This window comes from Gambusia affinis, linkage group LG15 (genome assembly GCF_019740435.1).
Source record: "Gambusia affinis linkage group LG15, SWU_Gaff_1.0, whole genome shotgun sequence".
NCBI lineage: Eukaryota > Metazoa > Chordata > Actinopteri > Cyprinodontiformes > Poeciliidae > Gambusia > Gambusia affinis.
In genome coordinates this window covers 19,613,163-19,640,457 of record NC_057882.1, presented here as the reverse complement: position 1 = coordinate 19,640,457, position 27,295 = coordinate 19,613,163, and the positions used below count along the sequence as shown (strand labels likewise).

General features: G+C 41.0%; 3 protein-coding genes across 6 annotated transcripts in view; 2 read left to right on the top strand and 1 right to left on the bottom strand.

Moving 5' to 3' along the window:
- The window catches only part of mark4a (MAP/microtubule affinity-regulating kinase 4a), a 28,841-nt gene extending 18,301 nt beyond the window's left edge, over positions 1-10,540 (top strand). The window contains exons 12-18 of one of the 4 annotated variants that reach the window (XM_044140414.1): positions 1,246-1,432; positions 1,715-1,926; positions 2,592-2,695; positions 3,419-3,703; positions 4,926-5,008; positions 5,590-5,634; positions 5,902-6,103. In XM_044140414.1, the coding sequence (XP_043996349.1) occupies positions 1,246-1,432; positions 1,715-1,926; positions 2,592-2,695; positions 3,419-3,703; positions 4,926-5,008; positions 5,590-5,634; positions 5,902-5,966 (981 nt within the window). In that variant the 3' untranslated portion in view covers positions 5,967-6,103. Of the gene's footprint in view, positions 1-1,245; positions 1,433-1,699; positions 1,927-2,591; positions 2,696-3,418; positions 3,704-4,925; positions 5,009-5,589; positions 5,635-5,901 lie in introns of all 4 variants that reach the window. The other 3 variants (XM_044140413.1, XM_044140412.1, XM_044140411.1) reach the window with 3 other exon arrangements.
- A 1,670-nt stretch (positions 10,541-12,210) lies between these two features.
- On the bottom strand, positions 12,211-15,939 carry ckma (creatine kinase, muscle a). The gene is made up of 8 exons (XM_044140416.1): positions 15,797-15,939; positions 14,489-14,696; positions 14,222-14,376; positions 14,007-14,139; positions 13,620-13,791; positions 13,122-13,245; positions 12,845-13,034; positions 12,211-12,711 (listed from the first exon to the last, which is right to left on the bottom strand). The coding sequence occupies exons 2-8, from the start codon at positions 14,679-14,681 to the stop codon at positions 12,533-12,535; spliced, it is 1,146 nt and encodes a 381-aa protein (XP_043996351.1). The 5' UTR covers positions 14,682-14,696; positions 15,797-15,939; the 3' UTR covers positions 12,211-12,532.
- Positions 15,940-23,368: 7,429 nt separating this feature from the next.
- Positions 23,369-26,733, top strand: nccrp1 (P1, F-box associated domain containing). Its single transcript, XM_044140410.1, has 6 exons — positions 23,369-23,942; positions 24,730-24,810; positions 24,904-25,000; positions 25,150-25,245; positions 25,405-25,543; positions 25,639-26,733. The coding sequence occupies exons 1-6, from the start codon at positions 23,801-23,803 to the stop codon at positions 25,783-25,785; spliced, it is 702 nt and encodes a 233-aa protein (XP_043996345.1). The 5' UTR covers positions 23,369-23,800; the 3' UTR covers positions 25,786-26,733.
- Positions 26,734-27,295: the final 562 nt, after the last annotated feature.

The window sequence follows — 27,295 nt, the reverse complement described above, 5'->3', positions numbered from 1 at the left end:
TTGATCAATACTCATTCTGAAAACTGGTTTCGTAGGCCATCTTAAATTTCTACTCTGGCCAAATACCAAATATTTTCTAAAAAACTAGCACCATTTATTGATTTCTTTATTCTGCTGGTATCTGTTTTAAAAATATGCCTGTTCATAATAACTTGTTTTCTTTACTATTAACATTGTTGTTTGTTTTTACTGTACCTGTAATCAAAATACATTGGAAGAAAAAAAGAAAGTGCAGCTTAGCTTGCTGGGTTGTTAAACCAAGCATCGATTTTATTTTAACTACACTGTATAATTAAGTGGAGAATTCCTTCTGTGAATGCATTAATTATTCATCTGCAGCAGCAGCGGCACCCTGTTGTGTGTATGTGAAAGAGGGGAGTCACTGCACTAAATGAAGCTCTACAAAAAGATTCTATTATTGTACTAAAGCTGCAACAAAATGAGAACAGGAGGGATGTTTTTAAACTATTTTTCATCATATTTTGCTGTAGAATCGCTATGGGTGCTTTCTGGAGCCGACTTTGGCTCAACGTTTTCTGACAATTTTCAAACAATTTTCAATTTAAGTGTATTCAGCAACATCCAGAGGTTTGAATTCCCAACTTGACTGTACTCTATTTCCATCCACCTGCCTTCCTGTTATGGCTTCTGGTAAAAACCAGACCCTTATTCTGCGCTTTGCTTCGTCCAGAGGGTCTGGACCAGGGGTGGGCACTCCTGGTCCTGGAGGGCCGGTGTCCTGCAACTCTTAGATGTCTCCCTGGTCCAACACACCTGAATCCAACAGCTGAATCACCTCCCAAGTGCAGTCAGGTTCTCCAGAGTCCTGCTAATGCCCTCATTATTTGACTCAGTTGTGTTGAAGTAGAGATGCATCTAAAAGTTGCAGGAGACCGGCCCTCCAGGGCCAGGAGTGCCCACCCCTGGACTGTCGGGTACTGAGAAACGACTGCTTGTTTTAGGAACGTTGAAGTTTAAATGATTGGATCTGATTTTAACCAATCTATAACAGTTGGCAGTGACGTAAGTAATGCACCAGCTCTACCATGAGGGAAGCTACTTTTTGTCCTGTTTTTATTGATAGTCTAAAAAACTGCTTTAGTGATGTATTAATTATGTGTGGACCAATGTAAGAACAGTGGTGGCATTGATGCAGCTAGTTGTGGATCCTAAATAGAGTAAAAAACTAACTGCTGTTCCTTCTGTCTGGATGTTCACCTCTCTGTCTTCTACCGGGCGTCACAGGAAAGCAGTGATGCTCGCAGTGCTAGTACACTGTCTCTGGCGAGGGTCCGACCCAGCCCCATTACCAACGGGACGAACAAGCACTCCTCAGCCACTGGCTCCTCTTCCTCCTCCACCTCCTCCTCCCACAGCAAGTCGCAGCGCAGTGCCTCCACCTACCACAGACAACGGCGACACAGCGACTTCTGTGAGTCTCTCCTCTGCTGTAGTTTCATCCTGAGGGTAAAACTTGCCATGATTTTGTATTCTAACCAATCGCTTTAAACGACAGCAGCCATTATCATTTAAGAAATTCTTAAGAAAGAATTTCTTAAGAAAGAATTTCTGTGTTACAAATTCAATCTTCAGCAAACCGCAAGCACATTTGCAAACATTCACATTGTTCGGGATCCGTCTCATCACCATGCCCACAGAATGTTACTTATGTGAGTCTCTGTGTGTCTGTGCTCTGCTGTCCTCCACAACAAAGGCGGGCCTTCCATGCCCGTCATGCACCCCAAGCGGAGCCCGACCAGCACCGGGGACCGGGAGCTGCGGGAGGGCCGGATGCCTTCGCGTAAAGCCAGCTGCAGTGTAATGGGGAGCCACAGCCTTCCTCCCTCCAGCCCAATGGTCAGCAGTGCCAACAACCCCAATAAGTCTGAAATCCCAGACCGCCGCAAAGACATGACTGCCACCACGGTCAGTGAGCCCGTCGTCAATACAAGGAGAGGGCAGACACTGTTTTGTTTGGTCAGATATGCTCTTCCCCACTTTCTACACCAATCTGGAAATCGGTGTGTCAATGTGTGTGTGTTTCAGTAGTTGTATTCGACACACTGTAAGGACCATTTTCCTAACTCATAGTTTTCCAGTGTTTTATTTCATAAAAACACTGCAATTACAAAATTGCGCTTTTTCGACAGTCATTCATGTAAAGAATATTGGTTCAACAACAGATCTAGTCAGATCTGGTCTAAGCCAATCAGAGACAGTGAAGGGTGGGTGTTGCGAGTGCGAGGGGAAAATATAGAAAAGTTAAAGCCTGAACCTCACAGGTTATGTAAACTATGGATGTTGCAGATGTGGGTTCTGGAGTCTTTTCGTCTTTATGAATTTTTTTATGTAGTATGTGTGCACAGAAGTGGCGGCAGAAGTTGTATGTGGTTAAATTGTGGGAGGAGCCACAGAGGGGTCATGGCTGCAGGTTATTGTTGTTGTCTCTCGTGCAAAACAATTTTCTCCCCAACAGCAAGCCAACAGCTGAAGATTGGATCGTGGCCGTAGTTTTGGGATTTTGCAGTAGTTGTACAGCTTTTAACATCTGAGGAATCCTAACGTTACTTGAACTGTTCATCTCTGTGTAGAATAACATCCCGGGAAGCACCATGACACGCCGGAATACATACGTGTGCACAGACCGCTCAGGTGCTGACAGGCACTCTCTTCTGCAGAACGGCAAAGAAAACAGGTAAGGAGGACTGAGTCCCATCAGCTCAAACTGTAAAAAAAAAACAAAAAGTTGAAAGTTAGAAATATATGTTGACTATAATGGATATGCTGTCTGTTTATGTCAAATTTCTTGAGTAAATGAATGAATCAAATGTCAACCATAACTGCAACAAAATCTATCTTTCAGACAGATTTTATTGCAGACTCCTGAGTCCAATTTACATAAAAGAACAATCAATAATAATAAAAAGACAGAATAAGAGTACATGAAAATACGTAAATACCTGTAACCTTTTAGGATGCAGTCATACCAATGTTTCCAAAATACAGATGTATATCTTTCTGCACTGGGTTTAACCTTAGTCAGCATTATGATAATTCTGTCATTAGACTTGTTTAGCCTGCAAATACATTTATATATAAGATTTCTAAAAACAGCCATCAAAGGGCTGATACTTGCAGTCACAAACAGTTCACTGACATTGCTCCATTTTGACTTTTTTTAACAAAAATTTTATTGCATCTCTATTAGCCAGTTTCAGTCATGTGAGATTCTAAACTTGTTTTTGTGTGGATGAATGGCCAAAATGCATAAAAATGTATTTGTTTTGCCAGCTGTTTGGCTGTATGCGGACCAAACCTCAATATCCAGCGTGGAATAGAGAAATATGAAAATAAGATGGAGTCTGGCACACCAATCCATGTGTGACGTGACACAGTTTCTTCTTCTTCTTCCGTTCAGCTCTCTGGGCCACCGCATGCCCACAGCATCCCCCTCCACGCTCAGCATGGCCGGAGCCGGCGCAGCTTCCTCCTCTTCCTCATCGGACAGATGCCGCCTGACACGAGGATCCACAATCCGCAGCACCTTCCACGGGGGTCAGCTGAGGGATCGCGGTCCACCGGTCTACTCTGCCCCGCCCACATCACCCACCCTGTCCCACCACGATGCCAGCCCGCTGCCCCATGCACGCACCAGGGCGACCTCCAACCTCTTCACCAAGCTGACCTCCAAACTCACTCGCAGGTGAATGTGTACTGCATAACACGTAGCTGAGAGGAGAAACTTCTGCTCTTCTGAATACTAATGTGAAGAGTTTATGACATTGCTGCTTTGATATGAGGTGAGATAGAGCCAAAACCATTGTCTTCTTTTACATCCTGAATAGCTGACTTTGAGCTTCTTCATTAAACAGTTTCTGCAGTTTGACAGAAAAGCAAATCGACCACCAGAGCTGTCTAACAATGGGTTCTCTTCACACCTCCTCACCAGCTCTCCTTAGCAACAGTATCTATACAGTATCTACACTGTTGCTAAATGATCCTGTTCCTCCAAGAGCTTTACATTTTTCACTTAAGCATGTAAACTGCTCCAATAGCAGCAGGCAAACTAAAGAGCAGGGTATTGTGGGTAAATAGAACCAAAGCAAATGTGCGAGTCTGGCGCTAGCAGGAGAAATGCCTCGTGGTCTTTTGTCAAGAACAAAAGAGAAATCCTACAACTGTCAAAATTTGATTCCACTTTATTTTTGTTTACGTTTCATGACGAAGGAAGTTGTGCTCCGTGTCTTCTTCAGAGGTTTTTGCGTTCAATAGTTCTTGGTACAGCGCCACCACAGGCGAAGGGGGGGACCAGCTCTTTCAAACAGGTTTAGTTTGTTTGATAGTGCAGTGTGAAAGCAAGCCACACCAGCTGACAAATGTAACAAATGTTGCAGTTTTGGTTCCCAGCCCAATTGCACCTGATGGGAAAACACCCGAATAAAATTCCTACAAAAGACATGAACATTTGTGGCATTCAAGGGATTTTTCTACTTTATACAGCACTACACTTTGTTGTTGCAGATAGATTAAAATCTGGCTGGGGGAAGAAAGATATTGGATATTATCTTATAGCATTGATTTCCTGAAACCTTTCCTTTCAGCTTGAGTGCAGTCTGAGTATGGCTTCATGTTTATCCAAACATTTGATTCACTCTGGCCTTTTGGCAAGCCCTCCTGTGGCCGTGGATTATCCAGCGCTCCCCTCTCCCTTCTGGTCGTCATAATCACACATGTCTAATCTTATCAAACCTCAGCTTTACCCCTGCCAATCAGCTCCTGTGCTGCGCTCTTTTTCGCCACTTGCTCGCCTGTGACTCGATACACTCTCTTCTATGCCCCTCCCCCAACCCCCTGCTCTTAACCCTCTTTTTTTTCTCCATCTTTATCTTCTTCTGCTTCCTCCCCCCACCCCGTTATGGCATCAGGGTCAACCTTGACCCGTCCAAGCGCCAGGGCTCAAACAAATCAGTCTCGGGTTGTACTCTTCCACAAGGATCAAAAACAGTTAGTAAGTTCCCATGTCTCTCGCTTCTTTCTTGTCTGCCTGTGTTGCCCCCTTCTGTTTAGCTTCTCTCACTGGAGTCTACTCAGTTCTTTCCGCCGGTGCCTGACTTCACGTCCTGCTTGTTGTGTGCATGGCTTGTGAATCTTTTCTTCTTTCTGTCTCTAGGTGCCCGCTCACTTTTTTTATTTTTTATTTTTTAGCATGAATGCAGACAACGATTATTTTTACTTTTGTGGTCCAACTGGTTCTAGAATGTCATCTCATGCATCAACCGTAGCGTTGTTGTGTTATGATTTCATTTTGTGGAACAAAATAATCGATATGTATAAGTTGCACAGAGGTAACATAAATTGCTGAGTTTGTATCTGCATGCTGTATGAAGTGTGACTTCCACAGTGAAGATACATGTTTCTGTAGGACAAGGATAGCTGGTCTTTACATCACTCGCTTGTTTTGAAGCTCATTTGGTTTCACTGTACAGTATCCACTGCTGAATGCCATCTCATCTGACAACTGAGGATTATTTAAAAGGCTTATTGTTCTCTGGTGGATTTAGTTCTTATCTCTGTCTGTCTGCCCTTCAGGGTCACAAATGAATCTGAGGGAATCAGGAGATTTGCGGTCACAAGGTGAGCTCAGTCTGCTTTGAAACACGATACTTGGAACAAAAATTATACACGTTTATGGTTGATTCATTATGTCTTTGTTCTGAATTGGCCTTTTGTATAAATATACTTTTTATAAGTTTTTTTTCTTGTAGAGAAAATCCGTCTGTGGTTTTAGCATTTCTTGTTGTAAAGCATGGTTACATCAAAGACAATGTCGTCCAAACTTTCTCGCTTGTTTGTGCAAAATTTTGTCGCATTAATCCTAACGCTTGAACTGTCCTCCCCTAGTTGCCATCTACCTGGGTATCAAAAAGCGTCCGAGCCCCGGGCCGTCGGACGTGGCTGGAATCTGAGAGGCGGTGGGCGGCGGGACCCTGCGGAGGTGGTATTGGCTCTGCAGGAGGCAGCGCTCGGATGTGGCTGCCAGGTCCACCATTCCGGCCCCTTTCTGCTCTCCTGCACCCACGGCGTGGCAGGGGGCCGTGTGGCTTTTGAGGCCGAGGTGTGCCATCTATCCACGGGCACCTCCGAGACTTCTAACGGGGTACGCTACACGCGACTCTGGGGGGCACCGCTAGCTTTTCGGGACATCGCTACCCAAATCTCGAAGGACCTTGAACTTTGAGCCAGAGGGAGTGTTTGCATCGAGAGTGTGTTTTTGTGCGTTTATGTGTGTGCGCCAAGTGAATTGAAGTGGGGTATGGGGGGGGGACAGAGACGGGGGCAAGGGGCTGGACCCTTTCAGGAAAACCCCCTCTGCACACACACATAGACTCGCACACACCTGAGCAGAAAGGTAACACTGACCGAAGCACCCCAACGTCCACCCAATCACTGCACCCAGCTCAGCCAGCTTCTTCACTGAGCTACTGCAACCACTGGATCTGGATCAGATGGAATCTAGTTGAATATTTTTTATTGCTACTCTTAGCCATAATGACTCTTTATTTTGTTATGCTCCGATCCTTGTTTTTACCCTCCGTCACTCTCATCTCCACACAAAGAAACATCCCTATGCTGTCAGACTTCACTGACCACCAAGTCCTTTTTTAAGCTCTTTTTATATGACAGTCACACGTACTGTTTCATTCTATTTTCCCCCTTTTGATCACATACATGATAACATGTCCAACTCTGTGATCATATGGGCAAAGACGAAGGGTTGCATTGCATTGACTCATGGGCACAGTCTGGCAATGACTACGTCAGATTAAGGTCAATGGGAGTTGATTTGTCTGTCACGGCCAATCAGAGGCTAATGTGGAGTAACAATAGCCAATCAGTGAGGTATTCTAAGTCCAAAAAGCCAATGAGATTTCCAAGTTCATAAACTTGTGGAGCAAGTTCTTTAAAACAAAAATCCATAACATAGTCGAATTACTTTTATAACAAAAACAAAAAACATCAATACTTTCTTCACAACTGGAAATTAAAAAAGGAAAGACATAATTTTTGGTCAAATTGGTTCCCGTGCAGTTCCCACAAAAACTGAGCAAAATACTTTTGTTTTACAGAGTGACAGTATTAACACAAAAATGTATTAACTCAACATAATTGCTTTAAAAAAGAGGGAAATAAGATTATAATTTCTGCTAAAATAATATCAAAACGGTATATTACTATTATAGCTACAATAACATTTTGTTCCCTTCCCTGACATACAGTATGGAAAGTGTTAGTGTTAAGCCATTGTTGCAAAATCTGTGCTAAACTATTTCATGTACTTGAGAAACTAATAAAAACTAAAATATTCCAGCCACAAATGACAGAAAATCTAGTCAGTGTCAAATAAACCATCAGAGAGCCAGAAGGCTATATTAAAAGATTACGTAAACATATAAAATTGTGTCATACCTAAGCTAGAATATAAAATACCCTTCTTCTGCTTAGTAGTACTTTATTAGTAAACAATACATCCAAGTCTAACAATCTGTTAGCAGCTCATGAATTAGCTTCAGTAGCTATGTACCAGGAGGCTTTTCTTTTACTGACAGGCAAGGTAACTCTCAAAGCTTGTTGCTATGATCTGTTTGCAAACACAGCTACTTTATTAGAAGCAATCATTGAGTGGAAATATCTTTCAACACAAGCTTTGCGTTTGTTGACAAGAATTCTCTTCCTTTAGCCTGCTAGCTAGCAGGACCCAGCAACGGCTTGGGAAGCGCCACTCGGTGCCGCACAAGAAATTTCCTGTCGCTCCTGGACTCTTTTGGAATCATCTTGGGATTATATGAAACTGAAGACACAAAAGACTACGATGTAAAACGTTTGTAGTAATGAAACTGTGACCTGAAAACTGTTTGGAGTTAAACATTATTGTACCTAGAGATGAGGTCTTGTCCCACTTTTCAATTTTAGTCAATTAAAATCATGATTTGTGGCTTGTTCTTAAACAGAAATTGTTTGCTTAAACAAATATCACAGTGTTTTACTAAATTGTGGAAACAGATAAATCTAGGTTTAGGGTTATGAATACAAACACTATCCATTTGCTCAAAATCCTCAGGTAACAGAACAATATTTTACCTGTCTGAATAGGGAAGGAATGACAGATTCTGAATACAGTTAAAATTAGTTCCTTTTGTAGCGTGAAGGCTCTCCATTATAAATAGGTTGAAGAACTCTGTCATCCAGGGGGAGCTGAGAGTAGAGACTTAAGTGGTGAGGGTATTTGATCAGGCTGCCTCTGTTTGAAGGTCTTCCAGTAACATCCCTCTGGGAGGAGACCCAGAAAGAACTGGAGGGACTATGTTCCCTTCTGACCCGGGGATTCCCCAGCAGGGTGTCTGGGATTCCCCTCTGGATCTGTTATTCCCACGACGTCAGATACAGGGAGACGGTGTTTGGTTCGCATTGATGTTTGGAATCTTTCAACCAGAACCACGTCACCAACTTTCCCCTTCAAAGCAGTCTTTTAATGCTCTGCAGAGTAACAAGCAACACTGCAACTCTAGAGTACTATCAATGCAATGCAACTCTTGTGTTGACTCTATTCTGTGCCATGTGATCTCACCTTGCTCATCATCTCTTGTTGGTGGGAAACACCAAAACATGGATCAGCCAAGCAGCAGCACCTTTCATTCCACCTCACCCTTACATGCTGAGGTCATGTACTCTCCCAAATGTGCACCACTTTACCCTTGTAGCCCCGTATAAGAACTGCTCAGTCCATTATTGGTGACTGCAGAGATCAGGGGAGAGTTCTGTACCTGGACAGGCACAATGGAGGCAATGTGGATACTGTTTTCTTCTTGTTAGTCCAGTTGCCTTTAAAGTGAACACCCCCCAGCGCCTTCATACAGTACTTATTTAATGTAAAAAAGGAAAAAAAAACTGAGAAAGCTTTCTATGCTCCCTCCCTGTTTTTAGTGAACAATGTACTGTGATATTTGCGTAGACTACAGAGGTCATATTGTTTGGCTGCTGATTTACTGTTAAAACTTTCTCTCAGTTGTGGTTTTACTCATGGTAACCCAAACTAACCAACCCCATCCCACCTCCACCCCTACATGTTCACACCCATCAGGACTTCGCCAACTTCCTCGACTTAAACTCATCGGTCCGTCATACACACCAAGAACTTTTTTGTATGAGTCACAGTGAGTGTTTTGGCTTCATTGCCCCTCCACCGCCCCCACAGGGAAACAATCAGCCGTATTTCACTCTGTCATGTCGTGTGGAATCTTCTCGGTCCTGTTTGGTGTGTGCTGCTTCTGGGAGTCCAACAGGGGACCTGCTGTCCCCCCACCCCTCAGGTTGAGAAGCATGCACCAACATGGATGCCAGGAGTCTGTCCTTGTCCTCTCCCTGGACGGTTTTCATTGTGGTGTATATTAGCATTAGGTAATATAGACCTCAATGCACTTTGCTTTGACTTGAATCAGCTCCCTCCAGTGTACCTGTTTAGGTCATGCCCAGTACTAGTCACTGGAGGGCGCCAATGTCTTAAATGTGAAACACTTCAATTTGTGGATATTTGCACAGGTACTTTATTTATTTTTTAGAATAATATCATTAAAAAAAACAGGATTTATATCAGTCAGTTGATGGCTGTATATAAAATATATGAATATAGTATATATCTTAGAGCTCAAGGTTTATTTATAGTTAGAACAAGGGAAGTAATTCTAGATTAAAACTGTTTCTGTCAGTGATATGGGGGAGCAAAACCAACCTGCAATCCTGCATGACTTCAGAGTTTGGATTATGATGGAAGAAAAATGAACTATGATGCACATCTTGGATTGGAGGCTTTATGAAACGCAGACACCATCAGTTTATACAAGCTAATTGTTCAATGAAGCTCCAGCCCCTCCTCCCTTAAACTTACCCTCTTTTGACAGAAACAAACAGAAGGGCTCCAGTGAGATACAGTAACTTTCTTCCACCTCGTTGTTTGACGATAGAGATTTAACTTGAATTCACACAAATCCTGCTAATGCCATGACACGGTTAAAAAGCCCAGAGTTGCAAGCAAGCCATAGAAAAGCTATACTACTGGTGTGTGATCTTAAATGTGTGTGGGGAAAAAAAAGATTATACCTTTGGGTCACACAACTCACTGTTATTGTTTAAGATGGGGTGACATTGTCTTGAAGAGTGAAGAATTACTGTGAAGACTTTTTAAAGGAGTATTTATTGGTGGGAGTTATGAGGAAGAGAGTCCGGTCTGGTTGTTGGGAACTGAACAGTATTACAAGCCCAGTTAGCTCAGTATTTTACACCAACTTCATTTCTAAAAGAATTTTCAGAACAGCTGATGTTATATGCAAAACTAACGTAGGAATAGTCACAGTCTGACTCTGTTCTGCTGTTAAATTTCTTCCCTTAGAAGCAAAATTGTAAACTGAGACTGGGTGGTTGTGGTATCTGAAGAGAACATGGAGCTGAAGTTGAATAAAATTCACTGATGTTGGCATTATTGTCATTTTGTTTTTGTGTCTTGTGTCTGAAAGACTGTCTGATGTGAGTATTTTCCCTGGTTTTGGATTGTTTGTTCCTTTCCTGCCCCATAGCCGACCACTAACTTCCATTTGGTGCACAGTCATTTTACAACAGAATCAGGATTCCCACGCAATCTGGAAATGCCTGGCCTTAATTTGATTTTTAGTAGTTTCTAGGTCAAAATAAATGTGGAAAAGGGAAATACTTCCTTTCATCTGCCTTCCCTTAATTCCTTTATATTTCCATTGTGTCCTTCATTCTTTTCTTATTCCCTTTCTTCTTTCCCTCTTTGTGTTTCCTTTCGTCTGTCCTGTCATCCTTTTGTTGCTCCTCTCATCTCTCTGTCACCATAAAGTTTTACTTCCATTCCTTTTTTGTCTCTTTTTCTTCTTTGTTTTTCCTTTATTCCTTCTTTGTGTCAATTATTCCATTTGTCTCCAATCACTTCCTTCCTTTCACCATTATGTTGTTTCTTCCCTTTGTATCATCTATTCTTTCCTTGTCATGTATACCTTACATTATTCCTTACTTTCTTTCTATCTTTGCGTCCTTGTGTTTGTTCTCTTTATTTCTGTCTGTCCGTCCTTATCTGTCAGGTAGACGTAAAAGCTATCGATTTAAGGTAATCTTCAGTGTTTTGCATTTTAAAATTAACGTAAAGTGCTGAGAAACCTTTCCATTAAAAATATGTAGGAATCCTGGAAACATACCTATGAAATCAGAGTTGGTTGCATTAATTGCATGCTAAGTAAAGCATGTAATTAATGGGTCATTACTGAGTTATACCGATTGCCTTAAAAGTCAAAAGTTTGCTAGTTGGATAAATATGTATGTTAAATATTGGCAAAGCAGCAAAGTAACAGCAATGACAGTCGCTAAAATAATTTCCCAACATTTTACAGAGGGAAAGTTAAGTCAAACTGTAATGCTAAGAAATGACATAAAAAGTGCTAAATCTCAGATTCCACAGGTCGGAGTTAGTGTAGAAAATATTTACATTTATGACATTGTTAGAAAATTATGTTACAAGGACAGCTTGTAACTGGCTTTACAAGCTGTCCTTGTGCTTTCTTACAGCAGCTGACAGTGTCTTTTGAACAAGAGAGACAAAAAGGTGTTTGGCTATAACACACTGTACGTTGTTCAGCACAAGCCAAAAAGCTCAATGTCAAGCAGGGCCATTGTGATGTTTGTATCAGACAATGAATTCATATGTCTAATTGAGGATTGCATAGTCAAATTTTAGCCTGTCTGTCCGACAGCTGAAGCTCAATTAAATCCTAGATATCTATGTAATTATTATTCCAGTATAGAAGCAAATCAACAGCAGTACGACCATAAAAAACTCTGATTAAGAAGCAGTAGTGGGACCTTAAGAGAACTGTCCAGATGAACTGAAGAAACACTTGACCAAAATACATCAAAACAATGTAAAAGCCTAAAAAGTGGTTAGGAGGATCAGCTTTTTAGCGTTGGAGGCAGAGCTGCTAAAGTCGGCACTGCAAACTTGCATATCGTCACCTTCCTAAAATAATAGCCTACCTCATTTTTTTTGTTTTTTTGCCAAAAGTGATTTTGGAAATCACGTTTGGCAAAAAAATGACAATATACTAACCAACCGACGGAAACCAATCAGCAAACAAGAGTACTCTGAACATTTTATAATGGGGCACTTTTTATTGAACAGTATGAACAGGTTTATTAATCATCACTTTTTATTACAAAAAGTAGGTGATGCCACATCTGCCAGGAGAGCCCAGCTCAGTGGAGGTTGATCCCAGGATGTAACCAACCGTCTGGGGAGAACGTGGAAAAAAAAAGTTCAAAATGATCGAGAAAAGAAAAAAAAAGCTGGAAGGAAGGAAAGAGTTTAGCAGAGGCCAAAGTCTCTAGGAGAGCGGCTGTTCTCTGCACGCCCATCAGCTGGCTCGATTGCACATGAATGGTCACAAGAAAACAGGAAGATTGTCCCTCTTTACTTCTGGGCGGGGATCATGCCGTCAATGGCCTCTCCCTTCTCGAGCTTCTTCTCCATCTCAACCATGAGCTTGACACCGTCAACCACCAGCTGGACCTGCTCCACCTCAGAGGAGCCCAGACGGTCCGCATTGGAGATGTCAAACACGCCACCCACAGATGCAGTGTCCACACCGCCTAAAGAGGGACAGAAAGGAATGAGAGGCTGAAAACCAGATCTCTGCACTCTCTTAGGATCTTACTAAGCGATTGTAAGATCTCTTTGTAGTACTGATCTACAAATAGTCAAAATAATGTGGTCTGTTAATACCTGTGCCACGCTTCTGCAGGCGCAGCCTTGTGAGGATCTCCTCAAATTTAGGATGTGTGCTCAGCTTGGGCAACTTGACGTGGACGCCACCACGCAGGCCGGTACCCAGGTTGGAGGGGCAGGTAAGGATGTAGCCGAGATGCTCGTTCCACATGAAGCCATGGTTGTGTTTCTTGAAGATCTCCTCAATCTTTTGAATCATGGATAGATAGGGCAAAATTACTTATTTGTTTTCAGAAAAAGATAAAAAATAGATATATATCCTCTCATCACCTACCTTCTGCAGGCCAACGCAGAAACGCCTGAAGACCTCCCTCATGTTGCCACCCTTCTGCATGGAGATGACACGCAGGTGATCCTCCTCGTTTACCCAGACCAAGAAGGTCTTGTTGTCGTTGTGCCTAAGAGGAGATGGGGAAAAAAACTGAATAAAATGGTAAATGGCTTTGTAAAGCACTTTGTCTAGTTCAGAGGACCTAAAAGTGCCTAATACTACATTCAGTCATTCATCCACCGATGGTGGTAAGCTACTACTGGGGAAGTCTGACGGAGGCAAGGCTGCCACCCGGCCCTCTGACCACCACCAGCAGGCCAGGTGGGTGAAGTGCCCAAGTAGACAACAACTAAAACAGACGGAGCAGGGGTTCAAACCAGTAACCCACAGGTTACAGGATGAAGCCCCACCTCATCAGCCCTATTGAAGAAAAGTAGAAATAGTCATGGTCATTTTCGGTGAGTGTTTTGTGTAGTTTCAAGGTTATTTGGGTGCACTCACCAGATGCCTCTGCCGTCTGGCCAGTCGCGGGCCATGCCAGCGCAGGTCAGCAGGGGAGAGACTGGCTTGTCAAACAGGAAGTGATCGCTGATCAGCTGCTCCTGCTCGGCATCAGTCATGGACTTCAGGGGATAGTACTTTCCCTTGAACTCACCATCCAGGCTGGTGAGAGCTGTAGGGACAGACAGTGTGTCAGGGCAGCTTAAGCAAAGAAAGGCAGTGCTAGTTTTTGGTCATGGCCATCTGACAGCTAATGATTATTAAAAGAACAGAACAAGAACATGAACGTGTTTCTTCTGAGGTATCTATCTGGGTTCACCATTTGACACAACCCAAACAGTTGTGTCTAGGATTTCTCCTAGTTCTCTCAAACTAATTATAGCTTACCCTCAACAGCCAGCTTCTCAATAGCTCTACGCTCGCCACGGCTGTTGTGGGGGGGCAGGGTGTATCCCTTGATGCTGCGACCAGTACGGACACGGCTGGACAGGACATAGTTGGGGTCCAGGTCATCACCACCCTAGTGAAAAAGTTGCAGTTTATAAGGTTATCTCCTATGTACATCTGTTTTTAGAGTCACTTTGCTATAGAGCTTCAGGTACCTTCAGGTTCTCAAAGTTGAGGTCAGTCTTGTGCTTGTCAGTGGGCTTGTATCCACCATGACGGTCGGAGATGATGGGGTCAAGAAGCTCCTTAAAAATCTCATAGGACTCCTCATCACCAGCGACGCAGCCAACAGTCATGATGAAGGGGTGACCTGAAGTATAGGAGCAAGCACAGGAGGAGAGCGTGAATTAGATTGCAGCAGCTTTGCATGGAACTAGTTCTGTTGAATCATATTTGACTACTAGCATCTCCATGTTTCTCACCAGGGTTGTCGACACCAGTCTGGATCACATCATCCAAAGTGTAACCGCTTGGTGTCTGCTTGTCCCTCAACTTGGCATATATGTCCTTGGTCAGAACCTTGGCCATATGGTTGTTGTGCTTGGACAGGTCTGGGAACTCCTCCTCAACTTTGTAGTTGAGTTTGAAGTTGTTGTGGGTGTTTCCGAAAGGCATGATTGCTTTCTAACACTAGAGAGAGGGGAAAACATTCTTTTTAAAAATAAAAAAAAATAAAATAAAAAATAGAAACACAAACCTTCATCTTGGGTCTATCATAAGTGAACAGATAATCTGGCTTGATGTAAATGGAATCATAATTCATCATTTAGGTATTCTCTGGAACAGCTGCAAAATGTAAATGGCGCCTGCTGTGGAATCCTGGTAACATGTGTCGCTCAGACTCAGGCTCAGGTGTCACGCTGAAAAGGAGGGTAGAGGGAGCAGCGCCTGATCTTTGGGTATTTTTAGCCTGAGTACATTTGACTGTATACCCTTTATGAACTCACGCTACACAGGCAGTATCTTAATAATCGATAGGCAAAAATACAAAGTTTTGAAAGCATATCTCACACCACTACACGAGATCAAACACACAACACCGTTACGCCAGATCAGATGACTGCGAGTGTGTTACTCACAGGAGTCATTGTAGTGAGCCTAAAATAGAATTTCAACAAGTTAGAGACACGTTTCTACTCCGAGACTCCGCCCACCAGAAAAATTCATTTAACTTAGAATTTTACTTCTGATTTCTCTAGTTGTTGTTCTCTGCAATAAATTTTACTCAATGTAATAACTGTTTACGTTTAGTTGTTATTTTGTAAGATTAACTCTCATAAAGAAAAGCAGCCAAAACAGTTTCTTGGTTTATAGGTTGCTTATTAAACATGCACTTCCCCATTCATTGAGAGAGCACTCTCAATATGACAGAAATATTTGCAGAGTGAAAAGCTGCAAAACACCTTTACTAGGACCTAAATAACCCAAGTCAGCTCAAGTCAGCTTTACTAAATATAGATAAGTGGCAAAATTCTGAAAATTGGAGTACAGTACATTATTTTCGGAAGACATATTCTGCACATCCACAAAGACTAACTGTAACTTTTACCCTTGCGATTTTTGTTGCCGTCTGGTTTCAAAGTCTTCCTTTGCTGTGGAAATTTTGGTTTGGTATTTTGAGCTAGTAAAATGTTTGGCACATGCAGTAAATATATCTCTACTTTGTCTTGAACTTTTTTAACATCAAAACATTATTGGGTTTTATATATATACATATATATATATATTACCTGCACACAAGACAAGAACAGAGGTAACAGTCCTTGGGATCAAATCCTGTTCACCACAGCCAAAATAGGGGTCACCCAGCTCTGGAGGTCTCTGCTCCCTGTTTATATACTGGGCAGACCTCTGCCATTCATTTGGCCATTTTAGTGCCTGCTGAGCTTTCATTGGCTGGTTTCTGAACTGATACTCTGAACAGTTTATGAAAGGGGCGCCTTTGCAACACTGCCATCCAAGAAGGTTACCACAGCTGGCCCTCCTCCCACAAGGACCCATACATAGCCCCAGAGGGATGGGTGAGGGGGCTGGAAGGGTAATGGAGTAATGCAGTTAGAGGTGCAGGTGATACGATAGTTGAGGGGCAGAGGGGCGGACAGCAAGCAAAGATACAAGAAAAAGCTTGTGGTTTGCCAGGCGTGCCAGGAAGAAGAGAGATCCCTGTGTTAGGTGTGAATATTAGACAGAGTTTGTCTTCTTCTCACTTGGGCATAGCAAGTTGTATAAAGTGATGCTGCCTGGAAACACTGTTTATTTATTAGACAAAGTCTTCTCTGGAGTTCAGGGATGATGAGTAGTGAGGGCTTGTCGACAGTATTTGCCAAGTAACAGAACCTTTCTTTGTGACGTGTTTAAGGTGTCTTCTCACGCTTTAGGGTTTAAACAGTAAATGTTTAAATGTATAATGTATTCTAGTCATTATGACCACTCAAAGCACTAAACTAGAGCCACATTCACCCAACTGGACTTATTTATCCAGATTGGTTGGTAACTTGGCATTAAGTCTGCTCCCACTGAGTCACAGGTATCAAAGTGATGACTAATAGTCTTAAAAATAAAAACACTTTTACTCCGTTTCTAAAAGCCTGAATTTCACAATTCCAAATTAACTGGAATGTCTTCTGAAAAACTGAATTCCAACCTAAAAATTCAAGATGGCTGCAATGAGTGTAAAAAAGTGCAACTGGCAAAAATCAAAGTCTATTATCATGTCACAATACATTCAGCTCCCTGGAGTGAGATGAGAAACAAAAATCATTTCATTTTGATGGTGCAAATAAAACAATCAACAAAACTTCCATTTTGTTGTATATACCTGATTGTCATGGCAGTATCACTGGAGGGGCTAGTTTATCTCCATCGGCCACCAGTATGTCAAAGGGTCTAACGTACACACACACATAGCTTAGGGCAATTTAGAGAAACAAATTAGCCAAGCAATTTTTTGGACTACAAGAGGAAGCTGAAGTATCTGGACAGACACCAAGAAGTTACAAACATGTAAGCTACATGCCAAAAGACCCCAGGCAGGGATTTGAACCCAGGTCCTTCTTGCTGCAAGTCGCTAGTGTTACCAGCTGCACCATCAAGTAAAGTGCACTATCCAATATTGCTTACAGTCAAGTAAACCTGAACTTGCATAAAGTATTTATCTGGGGAAAGCTGTCTTTCAATGACTGCTTCTCTCAACTTTTTAACTGAAAGATTTTTTTAAAACAGGAGATCCTGCAATTCTTTGATCAGCATTTGTCAGATGAGTGCTTGTCCGTTTTAAGTCTACTTAATTCAATAAAAAACCTCCTTGACATGAGGATTTTTCATCCTTAGTCATGTACTAAAATAAATTTTGGTGCTCACACCAAATTCATCTGCCATAGTAAAAAGATGGCAGATGAATTTTCCATTAATGGTTACATTTTTCATTAATGGTTACATTAACCCTAACCATTAATGTTCATTAATGCTATAATTAAAATGTAACATATTCTGCAGGAAAGTTGATTCGTTATTTCATTTTTTTAAGAGTTACAACTTTTTTAACAAGAAAACAAAGATAGAGACAATTTAGTGCATCCAGTTCAAATGCTGTATTGATGAGGGCAAAAGATCAACTCAGGATCAATCAAATTAATTTATTGAATTTACAAGCTTTTATCTGCAAATACACCAAATTTGTTCAAACAGTACTGACCTGTGAACTTTCAGTCTGTGATGTGCTTAAGTTTAAAGACCTAGAGAGCTTATGTGCTGCTCTTCTCATCACGTCAATCATCAAAGTGTACTCTTACCTGACTGTTGCCAACACTGACAAAGCATCACCGTTGCAAGACATTTTGTTTTTTACTTCTTGCTGATACAAAAAGATAATGATTTCACCGATATCTGCTACTGTTTTGAAGCGATCAGTCTGCCATTTATTTACAATAATTTCATTTGGACTCCTTTACGTCTAACAGATTGTTTTGCTCTGTGGAAATGTAGCTAGCCCAGCATTTTTTGTCAAATAGAATCTTTAACTGAACCATTAGTTTAGAGTTAAAACTGTGATGATCCTGGGATCCTTCCTGCAGCTGTGTTTGTGGGATACCCCGGCCCTCTCACAATCAGCTGCTTGGTTCACACCTGCTACTTCTGCTTCCTGGTGATATTACTACTCCCGTCTGCACACACCCGGCACATTGCGATCACATCCTCCCTGCTAAGCTTACACTTCGTCGCAGCCAAAGATCTTGAGACAAAACAGCTCTCCCTGTTTCTCCGACGGTATTTTGTCAGCTTCTCTCCTTGTTTCTGCTTTTGGCGCAGGCGGTATCAGGAGGCGCAGTGGACAGGGCCATTTGCCCCCCACTCCCTAAGTAACCTCTTCTCGTGTTACCCAGCTGTCCACTGCCTGTCCTGCACAAAGTCAAAGGTTACCAAGCGAGAGCAGGTTTCTGCAACCACTTCATGCACTAATTTTATAATATACATTTAGCTGGATTTCGTTCTAAAATTGACATGTTAAGATAAAATAAAAAATAATCTGGCATGTACAAGATTAAATATCTGCATCCCATGTCTTGACTTGACCACTCTACCTTTCCACAGTCCATCAGACAATGAGGGCATCTCTTGTCTTCGGGCCTGTCCTCATGACCTTGTAGGTTTTTTGTAAGGTTTTGCTCTGAACTTTAAATCCCAATCAATTTTTAATTTCCTGTCCTGAAAGTCTTGGGTCAAAATTGACCTGATTATATTTTCATCTATCTCAGCTGAAACCTCAGTTCCGTCAGATGAAAAGTAACCACAAATCTCAATGCTGTCACCTTTGTGCTTCATGAAGCTTATTTTTGGCAGTGTTCAAACTTTGTTAAGTTTTTTGGAATGACATTGATTCAAGGGGTCTTCAACTTCTTGACGCTGTGTTTGGAAAGAGTTTGTTTTGAGATCGTCTTTCACCTCTCTGTAGGCTTTAGTCGAAAAAAGAAAATAAAGAAGTATCACATGGAAACTTAGACTTTATTTCAAGTGTATCACCTTGGTATCAGTTTTACATTCATATTATACTTATGCTTTTATCTATTTGTCTAACATATTTTTCTTGAACGCACATAGTAAATGTCACATTATATGTGGAAAGGCTTAGGAAATCTTAGCATAGCCTAATTTTTACAATATGAAAACCAAAAGCTTTTTTGAAGTGGTTTTGGATCAAAATTTAAGGTGAAAATTCAGAATATTTGGAATAAATGCTATTTAGCTGCAAAATTCTGAAATCATCATCTTTTGAGTGAGCATGTCAGTCTCTCAAATGTTAGTTGAGAAACTTTGGCACGCTCTTTTTTAAAACCCTCTTTTATATCATTTTGATTGTGAACTATTCAGTTAGTCAATGGTCTGCTGTTCAAGTAGAGAGTTGGAGCGATTTAATTCCTTGTTGAGATGTTTTGTTATAGCCATGATTTAATTGTCTATTTATATTTAGAAAGAGTTGAGTAAAAGATTGCAAAAGGGTCAGTACTACGGCTGCAGAATGAACCAAAATGAAGAGCCCTCCACCACCGTGTCTAACAGTTAATAGTTTTTGTTCTGACTTCCTGTACCTTATTACAAAGCATCTTAGCTTTGATTTTGTCTGTGCAAAATACATCGTTCAAGAAGTCTTTTGCAGCCTTCCAAGCCTAAACACGAGGGAAAAGGAAAAGGACTTTTCCTCAGGCTTGGGAGTTTTTTTAAGTTAGAAAAACTCCCAAGATTGGAAAAAAGTTGTTCCATGATGTGTACCGCAACGGTTAGCATCGTTCAAATTGAGTTTAAAGGTTTGGTTTCTAGGAAGGGGAACCGTCCGACACAAGCAAATTTGACACCAACATTTACTTAAAGCAATTGAATAATTCCAGTCTTGAACAGTTATGCAACAAGAAGGTGATACGATCCTTGCAACTTGTATGCTGGAACACCCAGCAGGTTACAGAAATACTCACCTAATTACTCATGTTGTACAGGTTTTAAATGATTTTTGATTAACTTACTTAGAGTAAGTTATAGAATTCAAAGCAATGGAAAGAGGAAATAGAAGTTGAATCTTTGGTTTTTGTTTTATTGGCTGCTACATTTTCTTAGAGGAAGTGAGCAACACTTCATAACCCTGCAGAACCCCTTTCTTAAAGCACCATGACCCTTTGAAAGGAATCCTGGCCAACTGCCTGACCGGTGTCAGAATAGCTTGGTGTCAAGCTGCAGCTGCACCCGGGGCTACACTTAACTGCTAGGTGAGAACAAATTAGCTCAAGTGATTCAGGGACAAAAGGATTTATGTAATTTCAATGCCTTTGTTAAAAGTATCAATGCATTTCTACTGTTTAAAGGTCATTATAGGTGAATTTCATCAAAACATGACAAGCATGGATACATTATGTGCTGAGCAGCTACGAAAATGACGTACGAAGGGGCTATAAATAATGCCTTTATGACAGACTATATTTAAATCTCTCAGTCAGTGCAGCACCTGTCTGAGAGGAACTGGCAGACAGACTTACATCAAACAGAGCAACAGGGTAATTCTTGCAGACAGACTTTTTCTTGCATGTGTTCTTCAATGACTAGAAGACATCAAATAATCTGACTGTATCAGTCTTTGTCATCACCATCAAGTGTTTGGAACTAGATTGTAACTGTGTATCCCATGAGTTTGGTTTTGCAGGGTTGCCATGGTGCAAAGTTTTCACCCTCTAAAACTTAAGTCATGCGTATGCATCATGGTCAGGGGCAACGCTATAATTATACAAGGCTTGCTAGCTCCATGTGCGCCCTTTCGGACAGCAACCCCCACCCAAGCAGGAGCCTGATTCAATTTCATCGACTCAGTTTTCTATTCATCTCAGCCTGGGCCTTAGCTCCGGCTTAGCAGGTCCGCAAACAAGGTTTTTCTGCAAACGCACTCTCAAATCCAAAGTTCATACACAAACCGTGGATGGGGCATGTCCTCTACCTCATTCATTCATTCATTCTTTCCTACAGCATTAACAAGTTAACCATGCAAGGTTTAATGCTGATGAGATGGGCTTTACCCTCTCTAACTAATGCATGAGGAAATGTTTTATTTTAGCATCGAAAATGTGCGTCACTTCATCTGAATGAACAAACGTTTGACAATTTGTAGGATCTCAGTATGTCATGGTAACATGGATCACAGCAAGTTGTAATGTGCTTCAGCTGTTCTAATTTTACAATCTGTTACACTGAGGTGAAACACAAAGGAATCCATCTTAAAGTCAGGCTTCCATGGTCAAGAAACTTCTTGACTTTGTTGTCAAGAACTTTCTTGACAACACAGTCTCTCAAACCCAATATGGCTGCCAAGTGTCCATCTACCCATTGTTTATACCCGCTTGTCCATGCAGGGTCATGGGGAAATGGTGCCTAACTCCACCAGGTAGGCACCTGGTCATTGGCCAAAGTTTAGGGTACAACCTGCACAGGTGGCCAGTCTATCATAAGGCAACACAGAGACACACAGGACAAACAACCATGCACACACACTAAGGATGATTTAATGGACGAATTAACAGTTATCCTAACAGTTGTTTTAGGAGTGTGGGAGGAATGTGGAGTACTTGGAGAGAACCCATGCATACACAGGGAGAACATGCAAACTTCATGCAGAAAGACCCCGGGCTGCAATTCTAACCCAGCTGCTAGACCTTCTGGTTGTTTCTTAAAGTGATCTTTAAGAAACAACTTTTTAAAAGGTCTTTTGCATTAACTCACTGGTCTTAAGCTTCTTTGAATCCATATTAATTTAGTTTACTTCCCATGACAGCATAGTGTACAATCTTTAACATTTTGAGGAAACTTGGTGAAGAAGTAGAGCAGAAAAGAAGAAGTTGTGTAACTTCTAGAAGTTACGCAAGTTCAAGAAGTTGAAGTTACCCAAGCTTAAAGCACCCACTTCAAGCTCGGGTACTTGAAGTGGATGTCATTGAGAAACATGAAAACCCAGAGTATCCATCTAACTCAACGCCTGACGAAATATGTTCAGTTAGCATGACATTCACCATTCTCTATGGATTTCACAATAAATTAAGAATAAAAACATTTAGTGTAGTTGCAACAGTCTGCTTGTTCAAATACAATTTACAAAAAGGTTTGGCATTGCCACCTACTCAACACTGATGCTCAGCCCTCGAATGTATGTTTCTTACAAATGTTTCACCATCTGAGGGGAAAGAAAAAGATCTCCCAATCATTTTAGGTTAATTACCAGGAAATATTGCAACAAAGAAATAATCAGCCAAACACAAACTTCCTTACTTTTTGGGTTAAGTTTAGTTAACTCTCTGGTTCTATTTCCTAGCCTATTAGGAGAGATGCCATTTTGTTGTGTCACAGATTATAGAAACTTTCTGAGTGGTAGATGGTGAGCAGTCGCCTTCTGCTATGCTAGACAAATGTCTCCATCTAGTGGTCTGCAGCACACTGCATTAAGCAGGTCTCTCTTCCAGCCTTGTCAGAAACACAGATGTGTAACGTTCTTGCTATTTGACTTGATCAAATGTTCATATTTCTCCTACTGATTTTCCTAACCTTTTTTTAAAAAAAACTTATAAAGCCATGTGTTATGTTCTGTTCCTCCAGATCAAAGTTTGTTCACAATTCGGATTGTAAGTCACAAAATATCTCTACAGACCTTCTTGCTCCTTATGACTTATGACCCTGTACACACATGGGTCTAACTCTGTCACCGCTGTCTTATTTCTAAGAAGAACCTCATTTTTGCTGCCCAGCCAGTTATACTCTAAAAACAACCCCCTAAAAGATAAGCTGTATTACAGCTCAACAGTCCACATGGACCAAAGGTTTTTCTCAGGACTCGTACAACACTGGAGTGATACTATGGGGGCAAAGGTTCTGGATGCAGTAAAGGTGAGTAAAGAGAACCAGTAGCACTGATTAGACTGAAATATCATAGACATTTTAAGAATATACTCCAACTGGATTCTTTTCAGGTGTATGACCAATTGTTCCATCTTGAGCCTCTTTGTAATGGTTCAGTGAGTTCAAGTTTTTAATTTACAGCTTGTTTTTTTAATTTTGTTTTTGGACAACTGTGTGCAGTAAGGTAGATCTACAGCTTCTGAGATACTCAGATCTTCTCATCTGGCACCGGCTTAAAGTCAATGCCATCCTTTTTCTGATGCTCAGTTTGAACTTCAGCAATTCCCCCTGTGCATTGGAATCCGGCGATGTGATTGGCCGAATCGCCATTTGCGTTGATAAAGTAATAAAACGGGTAAATATCCAGTGAGAGTAGCTCGACTTATGTTTGTGTTTATAGATGTGCTGCAAGAATATACTGTGGTTCTATTTTGCTCCTTTAGAATATTAATTTTACTTCAATGATTCTATTTTGTTGTACATTTTATTGATTAAAAACACGTTTTTCTAAATTGTTTTTAAAACTATATTAGTTCTTAGAAATATGTACATTTTCAAAAATGAACAGCTCTTTAAAGTGAACGCATCCGTAAGATTCGGTTCCCCTTTAAGACTCGGCAGTTCCCTCTCTAGTTAGTTTAGATTTGTGTTTTGGGTTCTCCTCTGTCTACGCTGGTGTGACTTTAAGAGGCGGCAGAGCGCAGGGGAGTCCTCTGTTCACATTGCTATAGCAGGGTGGGGCTGCCGATGCACCAACACTGCGCTTCCTGCTTCTCTCAGAGCAGCGCGAGACCAAACGGAGCCTGTGACGCGCTATGTCTGCAGCAGAGTGGAGGCAGAAATGCGAGGCGGAGTGGGGTCTCCAGGGCGCCCCGATGCCCGATGATGTGGACTGGAAGTCTGTGTATGAAGCCAAGCCGCTGGGACGGAACCTGCTGAAGAACCCGGCTCCTATCGGTACACGTCACTGTCTCGCCCATGTTTCTGTCCTGTCATGATTCCCAGCAGGCTACTTGGTTCCGAAGCTGTTTTACAGATTCAGGCCGAATCACAAGGCGTAAAGCTACCAGAGGGAAAAGTTCTTAAAAGTAACTGATGCGAAGTTGGTTCGGAGTTTCCCGTTGAGTCAGATGTGAGGGGAAGGGAGCAGTCAGCGTCCTGAGTAAAATCTCTCACAGTTTCAAAGCCCGTTTGACTCTGTGAGATTTCAGCTCTATAAACTTTTCCTGCTGTTTATGATCTCAGGTTACACTGATAACCACTTTCTCAGAAAATATGAAGGGGAAAAAACAAGTTAGTATCCAGGTGGGGATAGAAAACAGTTACATTATTCTATTAGATTTCTGAAAGTTTCATTCCGGACTTTTGTAAAAGGACAGATGAAATGTAAACACCATAATTTGAGGCTCTTGGTTGTAACAAGAGCCTCATACAATCCTAATTCATACAATCCTAATTCATACAATCCTAATTCATACAATCCTATTGCAACAATGTGGTAACATAAGGATAAGGCGTGTCTGGGGTGAATAAAATATTTGTTCGGAGGGCTGAAAACTTAACAGCTTCCTCATTTCAAAGCTGAGGTGTGTCTTAAAGCTTGCCTAATTGATTATCCTGACTAATCCCTAACATTTGTACACACCCAACAATCCTATACAGAAGAATAGGACTACTGTTTTTCTGTTGTGATGCTTTCATTGGTGTTCCAGAGGTCTTAGTGGTGCATTGCCTCTTCCTACAGGGTTTAGTAAGGACACCCCTCCGCCTGAGCCTGAATTCCCAAGTGCACCTCCACGTGGACCTCCCCGCTTTCAGCCCGAAGGTAAGAGACAGAGCTAATCAGCCTCTTTTTGAAAAAAGAAAACAAAACAAAAAAAAGAATAAATTTTGGCGAACTAATCTTTTTAAATCTCAGGTGACTTTGCTGGCTGGACCACGAACACAGAGGTCCTGCCTTACGACACCAGCGGCATCCCACCGGGTGTTGTGGTCTGTGGCTTGCCGCGGTACAGGTGAGTTTTGCTGAACATTAACAAGGATTATCTTTAAATATAGTATACACACTGCTATTAAAACTAAGATGTGGAATTAGCTATAAAAAAATAAAATAAAACAGCACTACACAGAATTCACTGCTGTGCGATTTTGCATTTGCCCTCAGCTGGTTCACCTTGGAGCAGGTTGTGGACCTGAAGGCAGAGGGACTGTGGGATGAGCTGCTGGATAAGTTTCAGCCTGAAATAGTCATTCAAGATTGGTAGGTCACCTCCACCCCAACTCTAAAAATAACATTCATAGAATATACTTTATTGATCTCTTTTAATTAAACGAGCAACCAGTCTCCTAATTAGGTGTATAGAGTGGTTTACTAATAATTAGTGTCGTGCATCTTGCAAATCGTGTGTCATGTCATCAGGTATGAGGAAAGTCAGCTGCACGATTACATCTACCAGCTGCATGTAAAGCTGCTGGCTGCAGACAAAACAACAGTCATTTCAGAGCACACAGCTGAGCCCAAAGAGAACCGGAGTGTTTACTCCCACAACTGGATGGAGGTAAAAAAAAAAATTTATTTTTTTTTCTAGTCCATTCCAATTGCTACATTGATTCGCCTGTGACTGGGTTTTTCACTGCCTGTTTTGGCCTGCAGGTGTCTCACGTGTTCTCCGGCTACGGGCCCGGTGTGAGGTTCGTCCACTTCCAGCACAAACTGAAGAACAGCTTCTTAAATGACTTCTTCCCCACACGCTTCACTGGCAGCTCTGTCATTGTGAAGCCACTCAAAAGCAGTTCATAGGTTTGAGCTTCTAACGGAAAAGTCGCTGCTTAGTCAGGTCAGCTTTAGAAAGAACATAATCAAATGCTTAATTACACCAATCAATCTTGCTATTGCCTTATTATTCTGTGCAGTTGTTAATTTGGAATAATTTTTGATACATTTTAAATTTGTTCTTGGGTTGATTTACTTGTGGGGAACTAACATGTTATTGTGGCTTTATAAAAACATTGTATTGTTGAACACTGGTTTGAGTTGACACTAACATGAAGTAGATGTGCCGGGTGGGCACGCTAACCATGAATTAAACAAAAGCATTTGTTTCAAAATGCAAAACTACACGAGGCTGATGATAATCAAATGTTTTTCATACTGCCTATTTAGTTTAGTCACATGAAGGAGTTTTACAAACAGCTCCATTTCAAATGAAGTTATATGGGATACAATTTAGTTCAGTCAAAAATGCAATTCAATTTTAATGTCCATTCATAGGAAGTGATTAATATGATACAGTGCGAACATAGTCAGTTTACCATAAAAAAAGTTGAGTTGGAGTCCAGAATTAGTCAGATCCCTTTCAGATTTAGATTTAAAATGCATTTTATTCAACCAAGAAATGTGTTTCTTATAGAAAATCAGACCAGCATCTCTTAAAAGACATTAAAACAAAATTTAAAAAGACAAGAAATATTTTTTTGGGGGGAAAAAATCTGTTAATTACATTTTAGAATAAAATAAAAGGACATTTCAAAAACAATTTTTACCCTGCTTAATTATTATTGGAGAATATTTTTGGTATAAAGCAGTCAAACACTTCTTATAACTGCTGACTAGCTTTTTGCATGTCTCCATTGGTATTTTGTTCTGAAAAATGTTTTATTTACATTTTAGCAAAAATGACATATGAAAATGAACAATCAATGGCTAAAAAATATGTTTTTGCAGCAATTAAAATCTTATCATTTCTAACCAAATTTGTACGCTTTTTCTTTGGTAGCCAGTTCAAAGTCTTAGAAGATCCAACGCCTCCTTGCTATCACCTTCATCGCAGGATCTGTCTGGTGTTGAATTTTGTTAAGCCCCTTATCACTTTAGTTGTTTTTGAATATTTAAACTGTTTTTGTGTGATGTGTTTTGAATTTTGCCAGTAAACTTAACTTGCAGCGTTTCTTGAATAATTTTAGGTACAGCTGTATTATTGTGAAATGATCTTAGATTCTCTCAATGAAGCTGGCACACATTTGCAAACATCCACCTGCTTTTTTGTACACAGACTGGCAGTATTTATTTCTGAGTTTTTTACTATTTATTTTTAAATATAATTCAAAGTTGTTCTATTTTATATCTGGCCCAATCATAACTATTCAGTAACTAGTAAATAACTAACACACTGACTAAATGATAACTATTCCTTGTAAGCTGATTTAAAAGTTATTGTTCTGACTTTGAATCACATGAGTGACTTAAAACTAATTTCAGCTTTAAATAGGAAACCATATTTTTACTTTTACTAAATGGAGTAAAGGTATCT